The 15,279-nt window shown below is 34.0% G+C and overlaps 2 protein-coding genes and 1 long non-coding RNA gene across 19 annotated transcripts; 1 reads left to right on the plus strand and 2 right to left on the minus strand.

The window, feature by feature from the left end:
- Positions 1 to 814: 814 nt before the first annotated feature.
- Positions 815 to 8,377, plus strand: LOC102620326 (calmodulin-7-like). Of its 17 annotated transcripts, none has more exons than XM_052435601.1 (11): positions 815 to 981; positions 1,612 to 1,981; positions 4,078 to 4,588; positions 5,361 to 5,478; positions 5,565 to 5,642; positions 5,735 to 5,800; positions 6,674 to 6,728; positions 6,820 to 6,894; positions 7,132 to 7,249; positions 7,917 to 7,963; positions 8,063 to 8,377. In XM_052435601.1, exons 1-3 carry the CDS (start codon positions 906 to 908, stop codon positions 4,181 to 4,183), a joined length of 552 nt encoding a protein of 183 aa, XP_052291561.1. In that variant the 5' UTR covers positions 815 to 905; the 3' UTR covers positions 4,184 to 4,588; positions 5,361 to 5,478; positions 5,565 to 5,642; positions 5,735 to 5,800; positions 6,674 to 6,728; positions 6,820 to 6,894; positions 7,132 to 7,249; positions 7,917 to 7,963; positions 8,063 to 8,377. The 17 variants fall into 17 exon arrangements, with proteins under 17 accessions (XP_052291561.1, XP_052291563.1, XP_052291565.1 ...); XM_052435603.1 differs by having other exon boundaries at positions 5,616 to 5,642; XM_052435605.1 differs by having other exon boundaries at positions 5,412 to 5,478; positions 5,616 to 5,642.
- LOC127900458 (uncharacterized) lies at positions 4,160 to 4,899 on the minus strand. The gene is made up of 2 exons (XR_008052633.1): positions 4,763 to 4,899; positions 4,160 to 4,638 (listed from the first exon to the last, which is right to left on the minus strand). It is a non-coding gene; the product is annotated as an uncharacterized LOC127900458 (long non-coding RNA).
- A 1,332-nt stretch (positions 8,378 to 9,709) lies between the features above and the next one.
- Positions 9,710 to 14,085, minus strand: LOC102619774 (SNF1-related protein kinase regulatory subunit beta-1). The gene is made up of 4 exons (XM_006470363.4): positions 13,678 to 14,085; positions 11,577 to 11,755; positions 11,220 to 11,382; positions 9,710 to 10,127 (listed from the first exon to the last, which is right to left on the minus strand). Exons 1-4 carry the CDS (start codon positions 13,852 to 13,854, stop codon positions 9,810 to 9,812), a joined length of 837 nt encoding a protein of 278 aa, XP_006470426.2. The 5' UTR covers positions 13,855 to 14,085; the 3' UTR covers positions 9,710 to 9,809.
- Positions 14,086 to 15,279: the final 1,194 nt, after the last annotated feature.

Genomic DNA, 15,279 nt, shown 5'->3' on the forward strand with positions numbered 1-15,279 from the left:
ATTTGAATTGTAAACAAAGAATATCCACAAGTGACTTGTGAGAGGATATCACCGAACCCTTGGTTGAGAAGGATAGAATAATGAAAGCAAAGGGGAAGATCATTACGTGCAATGGAAGGGAATAAGATGCTCCAATCACATGATCCATTGGTCCTACTTATCGTATGACTTTAATTTTTGTTGTTAGTATGACTTTTATTTTATTTTATTTTTCAATCAATCATCTCTTAATAGTATAGTTGCCAATGCTATTCTAAATTTTTGTTTGGAATTGAGGTGATGTAACTTTTAAATTACAACTATTATAAAAAAATTATAATTATAAAATAAAAATTAATAGTTTATAATAAATATAAAATTAAAATAATAATTTTGATAAAATTATTAAAGATATAATATATTTTTTATGATATAAGTGAAAAATTATATCAACATAACTTAAAAGTTACAACAGCTAATGTTTACTAAATATTTTAATATTGTATCTTTTAATAGATTTTTCGTGATACGATCCTAGACGCACCCTTAGAACTATCTTTTTTTTTTAATTAAAGAAAAATAAATTCCTTTTGTCATAACCTTTATTTATAACTACAATTTTCAAGTCGGCCCTAGGCATAACTCAGTTGCTTGCAATCTCGGTCACTTTGAGTTGGAATAACAATAGTGACTATATTTTTAGGCTTTAAAAGTTTGTTTAATGGTATGGGAAACTATTTTGAATACAAAAGGGTTATTGTATAATATGTATGTTATTCTAAAAGTTAGTGGAGGGGTAAAAATGGAAATATACAAGACTGTACAATATAAATACCCAGCGTCTCTTCATTCATGTTTCACAAACCAAAAACGAGAGAAGTAAACACGGGAGCAGCTCTGTTTCTGTCTAAGTTTTCTCAACGATAATGGCTGATCAACTCACCGATGATCAGATCTCTGAATTTAAGGAAGCCTTCAGCCTCTTTGACAAGGATGGAGACGGTCTTTTCTCTTATCTCTTATTGATTTTTCATCTAGGGTTTTGATTTATTTTTTTATTCTTTTCATTTTCATCTTCCTTTTATCTTTTTTAATTTTATTAATTTATTCAAACTTATCAGTTTCCATTTCTTGATTAGATCGTATGACTAATTTTAGCTAGCATTTTGAAAATGCCTTGTGCTTTTAGGCGTTAAGAAATTTGGTGTTCATGTATTAAGTAATGTTCCTTGTTGTATCATCGGCCATGTTCTTGTAGCTATTCCTTTTCAAGTCTATGATATCGGAATTTGGAATTTTATGGACTCTTTCAGTGTTGGTGTTGAAATTGGTTCATCTGGTGTGTACCCTTGTGTTGAGATTATGCTTTGCTCGTTCTGCATGGTTCTTTACAACCTATAACAACATTTTCCAGACCTGGAGTTTTATATTTGTTGATCTGTTTTGGTGTTGCTGCTTCTCCTCTTGTTAAGATTTTGCAAGTGTGTTGGTTGTTGGACTGGAAGAGGTGAAAGAGCTAAAACTCATTGAGATGAGAGCCAGAGGAAGCTTGTGTAGTTGTCATCGGTGTCTGCATTAATTGTATGTTAAAATTCCATATTGTATTTGTGATTAATTATGAATTTCTTACAGGGTGTATTACTACTAAGGAGCTTGGAACTGTTATGAGGTCACTCGGGCAGAACCCTACCGAAGCAGAACTCCAGGATATGATTAATGAAGTCGATGCTGACGGGAATGGTACCATTGACTTCCCGGAGTTCCTTAACTTGATGGCGCGCAAGATGAAGGACACTGATTCAGAGGAGGAGTTAAAGGAGGCTTTTCGGGTTTTTGATAAGGATCAGAATGGGTTCATTTCTGCTGCTGAACTCCGCCATGTGATGACAAATCTTGGTGAGAAGTTGACTGATGAGGAAGTTGATGAGATGATTCGTGAAGCTGATGTGGATGGTGATGGCCAGATCAATTATGAAGAGTTTGTTAAAGTCATGATGGCCAAGTGAGAACCTCTCAACTATCACTTAAAAAAAAAAAAATAAATAAATATCAAAATCAAAAGACTAAAAAATCAAAGTGAAGAGTGCAGTTGTGACATCCTACATCGATCTCAAGAGGTCTTGGCTTGTTTAAATATCCTGTGAGCTCCTTGACTTGTGGTTGTGTTTAGGGTTGCAAGTCCATCAAAATCGTGATGACTTGTGTTCCTAATATAGATAGTATCTACATTGGGCTGGGGTGTTACAATTGGTTTTAGAGCCGGCTCGTGACTTGTTGTGTGGATAGATCTTTATTACCGTTTGTGGTGACATCCTATATTGCTAGTGATGGCTAATTTAACTATCTCCTTAAAGTCTAGATGCATTTTGGGTTTGAAAGCCAAAATTATATGGTGATGGGTTGTGCCCGAAGTGGACAATATCTACACACTGCGCCACAGTGTTATAGCAGTAGGAAATATGCAATTGTTGTTATTAGCTTTGGTTGAGTGGTTCTCAATTTTTTCGTACGTGCATTGGTATGGGGCACTCTTTTTTTTATGCTACTTGTTTGATCTTTTAGGGTTACTAGTTTCTAGCTTTGGCATTTTCTTTCTACATTTGGCTTTATGAACCAAAAACAATTGGGAGAATTTCTTTTTGGGCTTATGGAATACTAGATTTGTTGATGTTTAATCCCTTATATTTTTGCTTGTATAAATTTTGTTGTTAATTTGTTATGGGTGGTTGAGGATTTGATCTGACCTTTATTATCATTGAGTATATTCTTTGAATTGGCTGTATTGATGCATAGTGGGTGTTTGTAGTTTCCCTGATAAAAAGAAGTGAGTGGTCTGCACAAGGTTGTGTTTCGATTCCCTATCTTTTTACTTGTATCTCCAAGTTTTGAAACTTGAAAAGCATTCAAATTTGTCTAGAGAATAAATTCTCCCACTTTAATTGTGCCTACCAATATGAGCCGAAAGCAGAAAAGTTGATGTTAAAAGAGGCATTCTAAGGGATACAAATCTCTTTTTTTTTTAAAGGAAATGCATTTTCTTTACAAATACTATTTGGATTTCCTGAGCCAAAATGTGATGCTGGTTAGATCAGTCATATGTTCCTTCTCTGATTTTGACTACTTTGTTTGGAAATGGCATCACATAGAATACAATATTGATGGGGTTGGTCCGGGGATAATATGCTTTCTGTTTTAATATGCTTTTTGTTTGGTAACTAGTTCGAGTTGGTTCCCAATGTTTTTCTATTGATACAGCACATGACCAAAGGCTTTTATGATTTTTTTTTTTTGGGTTAAAGATATGGTTATCTATATTTTATAAATCATGGACTTGAAAATGGTCATAGCCTGTAGTTAAAATTAAGAAAGGCTTTCTCCAAGTCTTAGGAGTCCAGGGAGTTTGAGAAAAATTAACTTACACTGAAATTGCGCTGTGTAATAATTAAAATCAGGAAAGATTGAACATCTTTCTTGTCCTTACTGAATCATTTTTAAGTTTCAGTGACGATGATTGTGAATTCAAATAATGTCGTTTTATATTATTCAAATGGAATAAACACTTGAGTCCATATTTACGTAGGAGACTCTTTTATAGTTTCTATACTTTTTAATTTCAAGTACTTTCAGGATTTTTTATTACTTTAATAAATAATGGTGTCGTAGACATCTCATTATTAAACAGTCATTTTTAAGTGCTTTTTGTTAAGTTGTATTTTTCTTGCTTCTGGTTTTTTAAATGCAAAATTATTTTTATTGGGTCACGCTTAAAATTTTGACACAAATTATCATTGGTCTCGTGAAACCGGATAATAAATATTTAAAGTTAAAGATAGTATTAGCAATACATTTACTATTAAATTGCAGGGGATGGAGGAGAATTTATGTGAATTTTTCAATAAAAAATTTAACAATAATTATTGGAAGTAATGAGAAAATTTGTAAGATAAGTTAATTTATTTAAAGCATATTAAAAAAATAATCTTAAAATCATCACGAAAGTTAAGTGGAAGGTCGGATAAAATAGAATATAGAGCTAAAAAAGTAGATAAGTTGGTATTTCTGTTCACTCAATCAATTTATTATACGCTTGAACTGCAGGAGGAGGAGAAAAAGGATCGAAGAGAGAAGCAGCGCTATGGAAAATGAGAAAGAAGGGAAAAAAGTTGACGGCGAAAGAAAACGACGTCGTTGTGCAATTCTCTAATTACGATAAGCGTTTCACGTCATTGTGTGTAGGGGATGGAATAATTATATTATTTTAGTGAAGAAATATCAAGCGTGCTAATTTAATGGGTATGGCTATTTTCATTTCTCAACTCATATTTTCTTTATAAACACTTTTGTTAATTACATTGTGGATCTAAATGAAAAGTTAAACAAACTATTGGTGCCGATAATACAAATGAGCATAAAATAAAGGGAAAAATGAAAATAGAGTCACGGCCCCAAATCAAAAACCAGAATTAATATTTCAAACGGTTAAAATTAATCCGTCAACCAATCGTCACCTCTCTCGCTTTGCCGCGCGCCGCGCCTGCAGTTGAATCGCCGCGCGCCGCGCCTGCAGTTGAATCGCCGCGCGCCGCGCCGTGCCTGCGTCATCAACCAGGTGTGCTAAAGTTTCTTTTCCCGCCTTATTTTTTTTTAAAGTGCTTTCAGCTGCATAGTGACGAATGGCGAGTACCGATATTGGTTTAGTTTTAAATATGGGAGTAATTTTCTAGTAAATCATAAATGTTGAAAATATAAATTTCATATTTTTCTTTTCTCTTGTTAAGTTTACCTGCTAGTTCTTGAATATGAAAAATAAGTTTCATATTTTTTTTCATATTTTCAATTCTCAAGATCAGTGTTGCAAGTTCTTCAGCCTCTCCATTGCTCAAGTCTCTTTCAAAATGAACTTCCAATCCCAATTCCAATTCCAATTCTTGTAGAGTGGAGATAAAGAAAAAGTTAAGCTCAAAAAATTGAGACATTTCTAGAAAGGCATAATCTGTACAAATAGGAGAATTTCTTACACAACAAAAAATGGCCCCTCCATTTATCCTCCCAGTAACGTATATAGTTCCCATTTCCCACTTCTAAGGCAATGTAATTAAGAAAATAAGGGTACTCTTTGGATGTAGCTTTCCAAGGGGTTCTATTGCACCCATTCCAATTCACGGCCTTCATTTTATGGGCCAGCATTAGTTTGATACCAGGTCGGTTAATGGGTTTTTAGCTTTTTAACAAATTACAATCTTTTTTTGCTTCAATGTTTGTTCTCTTTCTTTCTTTTTTATTTTTTGTGATTTTAATTTTTTATCTTTTGTTTTTTACACCTTCTAGACAAGAATAAACTAGCTTGTAGATTAAGATGATTGTATTGTTTTTATTTCAAGGTTTTTGAAGTTTTAAATGAGGGAACTCAATGATGCAATTGTGAGTTCCAGGAAAATCAAGTTTGAAGAATTCAAGGAAGAAGACCACAAAACCACTTCTGTTTCTTCTTCAGAAGAGGTAACTAAAGCTTTTTTTTAATAAAAAAATAATAATTGTTTTCATTAAAAGAAGGATGAGATAGAGCGTGAACTGGCTGAAATTAGATTTGAGGACTTACAAAAGGCACGGTCTGATGGGTTGAATTTGGTTTATAGGAAGATCAATCAAGCAAACAAAACCAGGTTATTAAATTTATTTATTTATTTTTTTTGTTGGTTATGTATACAGTTTTTTGGTTTTAATGTCTGGTATTTGTGATTAACGTCTGTGAAAGCCAATGGAGAATGGTGCAAAGCAGCTGGTGATTCGGTTTAGAAAGGTTGTTCAAGCTCCTAAAAGGGTATGTTTTGTTGTTCATGTTGCAGTGCGCTGTTGTTTGAATATAAGTTACATAGATGTTGGTTAGTTGTCAAGAGGATTATTGTAACTTCTTCAAAATGCTAAGAGTGATTTGTGGAAGCATGGGAATTCGATGGACTTTGTCTTATGTTCCTTAAATTTTTTGTGATTTTGATGATAGTAAATTGATTTCGTATTTGTTTTGGCACTTTAATTCATTAATACTCTGGAATGTGAAATTTCACTGTGCTCACACAAGTTATCATGATTCCATTTGTTGGTCTTTGGAGAGTGTTGCTTTTTTCCCTTTCGTGTTAGGATGTGAAATTTAATGCTTTTAGAACATCGCATCTTATAAGAAATATTGATGGTTTTCTCTTGGAAGAAGCAATCCACTTACTGGCTGGATACTATAGTCAATTGTAATAGGAAAAATTGTTTGAATGAGATGCTTTTGCCCTGGTGGTATGTGACCCACGTATTGAATCACTGTGTGGTAATCTTCATTTTGAAGGGTAGGCCTCTTTCCTCCCAATGCCCTTTTATATTGCATTATGTTGTTTGTTTTTATAGTCCTGAGTTTTATGTTTCTTGCTGCTACAATTTTTTTTTTCTTTTGATTTTCTGATGTTAGTGTGAATGTTACATGCTAGAATGGTTGATAAAATCTCAAGCTCACGTATTTGTCAAACTTCAAGTAGTCAATGAGAGCAGGCCAGAAGAATGCAAATAATACTTTCTATTTGATCTTGTGAATTTCTAAATGTTTTCTCATACCTAATAATATACAATTTCTCATTCTATGAAAGTCTTCATTATCTGTCTTTGGAATCATTTTTGCTTCATAAATAATACTTTCTATTTGATCTTGTAGGTTTAGGAAAAGATACTATTTTCTTTTTGAAAATAACCTTCCTGCTGGGAAAGAGGTGATCATCTTAAAATCATTACACATGGAGATTTGTTTATGCTGTCTAGTCATCTATTTATCTTCTGAGCAAATTATTTTGTCCTCCACAGGAACTAAAGAAGCAATTGAAGAAAAGCATTGACCCGAATGCTATTGAGAATATGAAGAAGTGGATATCTTGGATTGTAAGTGCTTATCGGACTTTTGTGGTGGATCTTTGGTCCATTACATATGTTATGTCTTTACTCCATTAATATACTTCCATCTATCTTACTGAAAAAAGGTGATTATCTTATTGGAAAGAAATTGTTAGTGGTGAACTAGTGCTCTACCTAATGGTGTTATATATCTTCTTAAGCCTCTATATAGACTGACATACATCTTGAATATGGGGTTTCTTCATTGTTTGATGCATCCATCAGGATAAATGATTAAAGTTTGAATCAGCAAAGAGTACTGATGCTACTCTACTGGCTAAGCAAAAGAAGAAAGAGAGAGCGGAAGCAAAACACGGGGAATGACCCTTTCATCTTAACAAATGTAATGTTATTACTCTTCTGTTTCCTCTCCCTCTCTCCTCTTTTGGGGGCTCTTTTTCTGTGCCTTTGGCCATCGACTATTTTGATGGTTCTCAATTATAAATTATGTTTGATGAGTGTACGATTATTTTTCGATTACTTTGTGGTGGAAAAGGTTAAAAACTTGTCTGATAAATGGCTCGCAAATCACAATTTACATTCAGTATTGAAAGATAATGATGTTCCTACGGCTTGCAATTTGAAGTACCCTATTGGTACTCTGGTTCTGACAGTGATCTTTATATTTTATTTATTCTTTCATGATAATGGTGGAGGTTCAATTTGTGTTTATTGTGGCAAGTGCAAGTGTTGCTCTTGTTGGTGATGGCTATGGGCCTATAGCTGTGTCGTTGATGTTAATGGAATAATAAGAGGTCAATAACAGCAATAAACACTAATATATTCACATTTCTTTATTGGTCACTTTTCTATTGTTCTTCTATTTCTTCAAGGAACAATTGTGGTGATTTAGATATTCTCCTTTTTTTCTTTTCAGTTAATTTTGTTCTTGTGAAAGTCCCTTATTAGATTTGTGTTGTCCCTTATTAGATTTGTGCTCACAATGTGCCTAAATAAATGACACATAATAAATGTTATGAAACCTGACCTTGTTCTATCTTTTTTTACAGCGGAAATCCGCAGGCGAAGTCTCATGGAGAAATATAACAAGCTCAAGGTACTTATTTGGCGAGTCCCTGTGTCGAGATCTGTCACATAACAACTGTTCTAGTAAATACATGGTTTAAACTAATGATATCTTTCTTGATGCAATTAGGAATATGCCTAGCTTGAATCATTCATTGAGAAAAGGAGGAGCAATAATGCTGCTGAGGATCATATATGCATGCCTTATCGTAGGCCCATTAATAATGACCAATAGAACTAAAAGCTAATGAACTTGCATTTTTCTAGGTATAATAAATACATTTGTCATTTCTTATCATATTTTGTGGTAAAGATTAAAAACATCCATGCTTGTGCTTCTGTTATTAACGGATTTTGTGGTCATTGTTTAGAATTTGAGTTGTTACTGAACACAAAATATTAAGGCAAGAAAGAGTTAATCGTAATTTAGAATTGGACATTTATACATCCGTGATCCGTGTGTGGTATGTTGTATCAGCCTCTTTGGCCTGAGTTTATCAAATTCAATAGACCATCAAAATATCTATTGTGATTGGTTCTTTAACACCGTTTAATTTGTTAATTGCAAAAGGCGTTGTGTTGGCTGGGGTGTTTCAAAAGGAGGTTGATATTGAATCTAAATGTCAAAAGGTCGGGCAGGTGTACCTACAAAAGAGAGCAAAAATGGGTGCAACAAAGAGAAACGTATAATCTAATTCGAATTAAACAACAGTTTACTGTAAGCATAATGAGAATAAGAATAAATTGTTTACTTTAACTATAAGAATCGAAATTTGAATGAACTATGTTGTTATTGATGTGTTTATTTTATCTTATAATCGGAATGGATATTTACAAGTTACTAAACTAATCTAAGATAAACAAAGTGGGATACATAAGCTGGATGAAGTGACATGTATTAATTATTTTTATTTCACTCTACGGTGGATATAAGTTGGCAGTTGCTAAGAAAAATAAGATATTTTGATTAAACAGAAAAGAGAATCTAAATTTATTTTGTTCCTTTATTATTAACTCAAATTCAATCTTCCTAAGGTACATAGCATAGACAGGACTGAAGAGTCTAGAGGTGCCAACATGAGTTTTTTTTTTTTTATCTAAATTGACACAACACAGTTTAAGTGATAATCGTGTAATATTCATATCGTTCAACTTCAACACGTTTTTCTCTTATGACATATTAATTAACATGTTAACATTATTGAAAAGAACTAATATATTAAGTGGATCAACACAATTACATAGTTTTAATAAGCGGATCACAATCTTATGTTAAGCTTTCAACACAATTATTTCAACAGGGTCATATCAATGTCCATGGTACCTTTGCATTTGACACATCTCGATGACAAAATCTGACACCCCTAAGCCTTTTAACATAGATTGCATTGACACTATCTGTTGCAAGATTACAGAGTTCGTCTACAGCTAGTCAGATGATATCTGATTAATGAAAAGAAAATCAAGAAAATAAATCCACAATTGCCGATCTACAAAGGATACTATATCTTCCTACGTTTGAGCTTCGTTTGTTGTCAAAAACTCAAAATAACAATTAAAAAGTTCAACGAACGCATAACGCCACCATTAAACGGCAGGATGGTGCTGCATCACCTTCATCCATTGTAGATCTTTAACTGTAAATCTACATAAAGGTGGTGGTGAGGCACCAATAGTGGTGCTACAAGTTGTTTAAATCTTCACCCTCAAAACCTTTTTTTCTTTTTATTTTTAGAAGAAGAAGAATAAAAAGAAACTACTAAAGAAACCAACAATGTTGGGCAAACGTTAAATGTAGTGCTATATTATAAACACTCCTCAAATCTGTGAAAGTTTATAATCTTTCCTTTACAGGGTGGATCATGGAAAGTTGAGTGCTACCTTTTATGCGGCTTATATAGAACAACAGTGACATACTTGGACTGAAACCTGTGGGTTAATCCAAGGGCAACCACAGACTTGGATTTCCATCCATCATCCACGAAAACGTGATTAAGCACGACATGTTTTGGCTTTGAAGAAGATGCCTCATCTGAATTCTCTGTACCGAGTAGAGTCAGGTGCAGCTGGGATGGAACTGTTAATGGCTCCTTTGCACAATCTTCTTCTGAGGGAAGAGCCTGACTATAACTTGACTCTGGAGATGCGGGAGCTTCAAACTCAGCTACACTATCAAGAATTTCTGGCACGCAACTCTGCACAACATAGTTATTTTTATTAATATCACATAAGTTAACAACATGATAGACAATTGTCACACATATCCTCAAAATGTAAATGAAAAGGTAAGGGGATAACGGCCATTGCAGGCTTTCTTCAACAATAACCATTCCTCCACGTAACTTCAGGAAAACCTTCACACATAGCATCCTTAAGTCTTCTGAAATCCAAGCATATTGAGGAGTAACCAAGTAGCAGACAACTAAATGTAATACTTCCAAATGCTAGGAAAGCTTCTCATAACCAATCAGAATCTTATGATGTTCAGTATAATCAAGGACAAAAAGAATACAAGGAACATTTCTAATTAGAAAAGGAAAAGATAATAACAATAATACTGCATACTGATGTAGTGTGGAGTGTAAAATGTTCACTAATTAACACTGAAAAGCTAAAAATAAGATGTACAAAAAAATGGAAGTTTTCATTCTGATATCAATGCTAGTATCCAAGAAACTTGTGAAGCATTATTTAAAAAATCAAAGCAGAAATCTAGAATCATCATCTACTGCATCATGTTTCTTCTTCCTTTTAACATTAGTGCAGAATTCATTTCTACAATCTGCATAGGCTACATCCAGCATAAAAAACTGCTGTCATTTTGAAATTTAAAATGTGATGAACTATACCAATTCGGTTTATGATTTTTGCTCCCTAAACCAAACCCCACTAGGCCACATCTTAATGTAATTTAATCTTTTGTTAAGCTTCTCCAATCTTTCATACATAAAATTCTCAAATCTGCAAGGAGACTATTTGGCAGTCATGAGCTCAACTGTTGCATGATAATCTTTTATTTTTTAATTGATTAGATAAACACTTAATTTTAGAAAATTCAAAATATAATTATATTTAATGTCCAGTTTAGATTTTTCTTTTATATGAAGGCAGAAACTTATTCTTCCTGCTAAAATGCTAACATGTAACTCTATATCTCTCTTCTTAAAAATATTTGTTCTTATTTTCTTTATCTTACATGTGACTGCATTTTCACTCTCTTTATACTGAGCTGAGAAAGGTACAGTTCAGGAGATCAGATGCTAGCCGCGATATAGAGAGATACTTACATGAACATCAAGAAGATTACAAACACCACCCAGTTCATCAGCTACAAAGGGCAAATCTGGAATATATCTCCAATCACCATCCACGATGAACTTGTAATGGTATACGCCAGATGGAAGGACCAAAAGAATTGAGTGATCCTTTCCAGATCTATGAAGTATCCTCCTGCACACAAAAGCAGACTATTACATTTTCTCCACATCTGGTTATCTCAACAATAGATTATCATTTAATAAAATTTGTATGAAAATATCTTCTGTGGGCTATGGATTCAATGATGTGTAAATGTATCCATACTTGTGATGAACAACAAGCTAAAACTTGCCTCCCCAGCAGGAGAAAAAAGGGACAAGAATTACCTTGATGTCCAATTATCCCAGGATCCTTCCACAGCCACTTCATTACCACCATAATTCCATGTAATAATAGTGGGGACTCCTTTCTCCAGAGGATTACTAGCAGCTGCATGAGATTCATGTTGCCTCATTTGATTGTAAAGGGGAGGATCATCAGCCCTTTGCAAGGGAGCAACAGGAACCTGCAATGGTGGAAAACGACTGGTGCATCAGCTGAAAGACCATTAAACAGGAAAATAGTTTCTGTATCTTGTCACCATTCCAGTACGAAGGGGGGAGGGGGAACGAAGGTTTTTCTTTCATTTATTTTCCCTTTTTTTGGGTGTTTTTGTCTTAGACTAAGCAACCTCAGGTAATTGTAAAGAAAACAAGAAGTCTCTTCCACACTGTAGATAGGGCTGGGATGGGCTTTCAAACCTATCCAATGACCTAACTTGCACACATACAAATATACAAGTGGTCCTAATCAAGTGGTGCTAATCACACTACCGGAGATATTACAGAAATAATATTAACTATTAACTGATAGCAGTTTCAATTTTGGACATGAACAACTTCACTACTGGCAATTATGGTGAAGTTTCCAAACTTCACTATTGCTAATTGAGATGTCACGAACATCCCAGAGTAAATATAATTCACATCTTCTGCTTCTTCCAAAAATCATAAACCACCGATATGAATCGCACATACAGACTCTTGGCAACATCTTATTTACATTTATGAAATAGCACCAGGACTTCGCCTCCAATCATGTTTGAGCCTAAGTTCAAACCAAACTATCCCCCTATTTGATTGAATAAAGGTGGAAAAAATTCATAGAACATTACCATCAGTGGGCCTCGCACAGCTCACAAATACCTAGCACGGATAAATCTTTGGTCACAAGACACACATGCCGAAAGCAATATCTTCTCATTAAACACACACCCAACAAGCCCAAGAAACCTGATTCAAATGCTTGGGCCACAATTCCTATCAAAAGTGAATGCTTTTACAGTGTCACTGAAAGTGGCAGATGAACATGCTCATACAAGCATGAATGTATGTGATAGGTTTTCAACATAAAATCACAGGGGAAAACATCTTATTGAAATGAAACTTGTAAATTGTTTCTTTCTCTTTACTTGACTATTTATTTATTTGATAAGAAATGAAGCCTGAATTGTATTAAAAAACACATTATAGGAAATACAAAAATGTGGAGAAGCTGTCTGCAAAAACCAGGATCAGCCTGGGAAGGACCTTAAAATCTACACAAATGTAAACAGTCCCCTCAATCCTAGACGACAACAAACTAATCCACTGAACAATTCTACAAAAGATAAAAATAGAATAATCAAACTTAGCCCAAAACCGCTTCCCAATCAAACTTTATAAACGAGAAAGTAGTATACTGAAATTCCTCTGTCACTGATGCCTAAATAGAAGCTTGTTAATGAACTCTTTCCTATAAACAGTTAACATCTTCCCAAAAACCAAACTTTCAAAAATTCTTCTATTTCTTTATTGCCAAAACAGTACACTTCCATGTAACGCATGCTTCAAAATGCTGGCCAAGCCCACACAACCTATAATCAGGATGTTGAAGAAACCCATGTCTGTAACAATTCCCCAACATATATATAACCAAGTTTGTAACCATATACATATAACATATTTTTATAACATATTTCTCAAAAATGAATGTCATGCATCATAAATACATTGCATATAACACTAATCCCCACACAAGTGATGATTCTTAGGCCTATTTATTGCAATATTCATATCTGTTTCAAAGAACATCCACGTACACATGATATTATAGGGTATACACTCTATGCCCCTTTTTATTGTTGTCACTGATCTATTTCGTAAACATAGCAGTTAAATTATGCGGCTTATTTAACTAAGGTGACTTATTCTGTGTATTGTAATTTTCATAGGCTACCCGAATCCTAACCTGAGGAGCGAACGAGAGAGGAGATCGAGCTGAATAAAATAAGCAATTTTCATATTATTCTGTGTAAGTATATTTCTCTTCTATTGAAACATTCCAAGCTGAATAAAATAAGCAATTTTTAAGACAGAGCTTGCAGCAGAACCCAACCCGAATCCTAACCTGAGGAGCGAACAAGAGAGGAGATCGAGAACGATGAGGAGTCGCTGGAGGACTGATATTGCTCATTGAATGATCACCGCCGTTGATCTGAATCTCATCGTTTGCTCCTGCTCCTCCTGCTCCTCCCGCTCCTGCTCCTCCTCCTCCTCCCTCTTCTCTCCCGTTTGCATTTCCCATCACATTCACAATCACAGATCCAAGCTCAAATCTTTGACAAAATGCACTCTCAGCTTTCGACTTTATCTACGGGAAAATGAAAATGCAGCGGCCAAAGGGCAAAGGGCAAGCTGCCGGTTGAATCTCTCTCTAGTCTAGCCTCCCTCGCAATTATCGTTTATCCGATTTGTTTAAGAATTAAAAAAAAAAGAAAAAAAATTATATATATATATATATATATATAAATATATTGTCAACCTAAAACCATTCTCATTTTTCATCCCATGAGCTCCTCCCAAGGTGATAAGCATCAGTCAAGTCAAAGCCACCTCATCTTTAATGTACTATCTATGATCGGTAAAAATGACCCACCTGTCTTTTGCTCTGTAGAGTCTGGCCTGCTCAACTCAGAAGAAACAAAGCCAAAAACGTTTTGGCTAAATTACGTGCGGTTTTAGGGAGACCGGCTCCTACGTGGCAAATGCGAACCGCGTGTATGGTTATCTGACGCCCGCTGATTGGCTCTTCGAGTTGGCGATCACGTGATTTAGGGGATGGTTTTGGATAAGATTTTCTTTTGTCTTTTTTATTTATTTATTTATTGTAATGAAACTTGCTTTTATTTATGGATAATATATATTTATAAATAAGATAATAATATAACAGTCTCAGATGATCATCTCCTGGTGTGAGCCCTACTTTCTATTTATGCGTAACACATGATAGATTTGTATACTCATGAGATTTTCTTTTCTTTTTTTTTAATGCTCCAAAATTTTCTATGAGATGGTAGCTTATTGGGGGCATTGAAGATGCTAAGGTATGTTATCAACTCAGTATTATTATACTCCATAATAATTTTCTTATATGACATTTCAATCTTATACGTCATGTTTTAGGCTGCTGCAAAAAACAAATAGCATATTAAAAGGCAAATAGCATCCATATATTCAATTAAAAAATTGTCCAATTTGAGCCAAAAAGTTGTTACCTCGTCCATGCCATTGCATATTAAGCACTAATTTATTATCGCTAAGTTCCCTAAAGTATCAACTATCAAGGGTTTAATTAAATCCAATGACTAAGTTCTAAAGGAACTCCATTTTCATTTATAGTTGATGACTCTAATATATTAATCATAAGTTTTCTTCAAACAGAATGTACGTGAATGACAAGGCAGCACCTTTTACCTCTTTATATTCCACGCTCAGGTAAAAGGTGATAAACCATTCACATAATTTTTACCAATGTTCAATATTAAATACTCTAAATAATTAACCAATTAAACTCTCGTTAATTTCTCTTGACCATCTTTGATCACTGAGTATCTTTAATGTTAATTTAATTTGACTAATTTAAAATAAGGTAAACGTATTAACATACCCAAACTTATTTTAACTTCACTAATTTTTTTAATAAAAAAATTATATTTCCAAATAATACATC

This window comes from Citrus sinensis, chromosome 2, assembly GCF_022201045.2.
Source record: "Citrus sinensis cultivar Valencia sweet orange chromosome 2, DVS_A1.0, whole genome shotgun sequence".
NCBI classification, from domain to species: domain Eukaryota; kingdom Viridiplantae; phylum Streptophyta; class Magnoliopsida; order Sapindales; family Rutaceae; genus Citrus; species Citrus sinensis.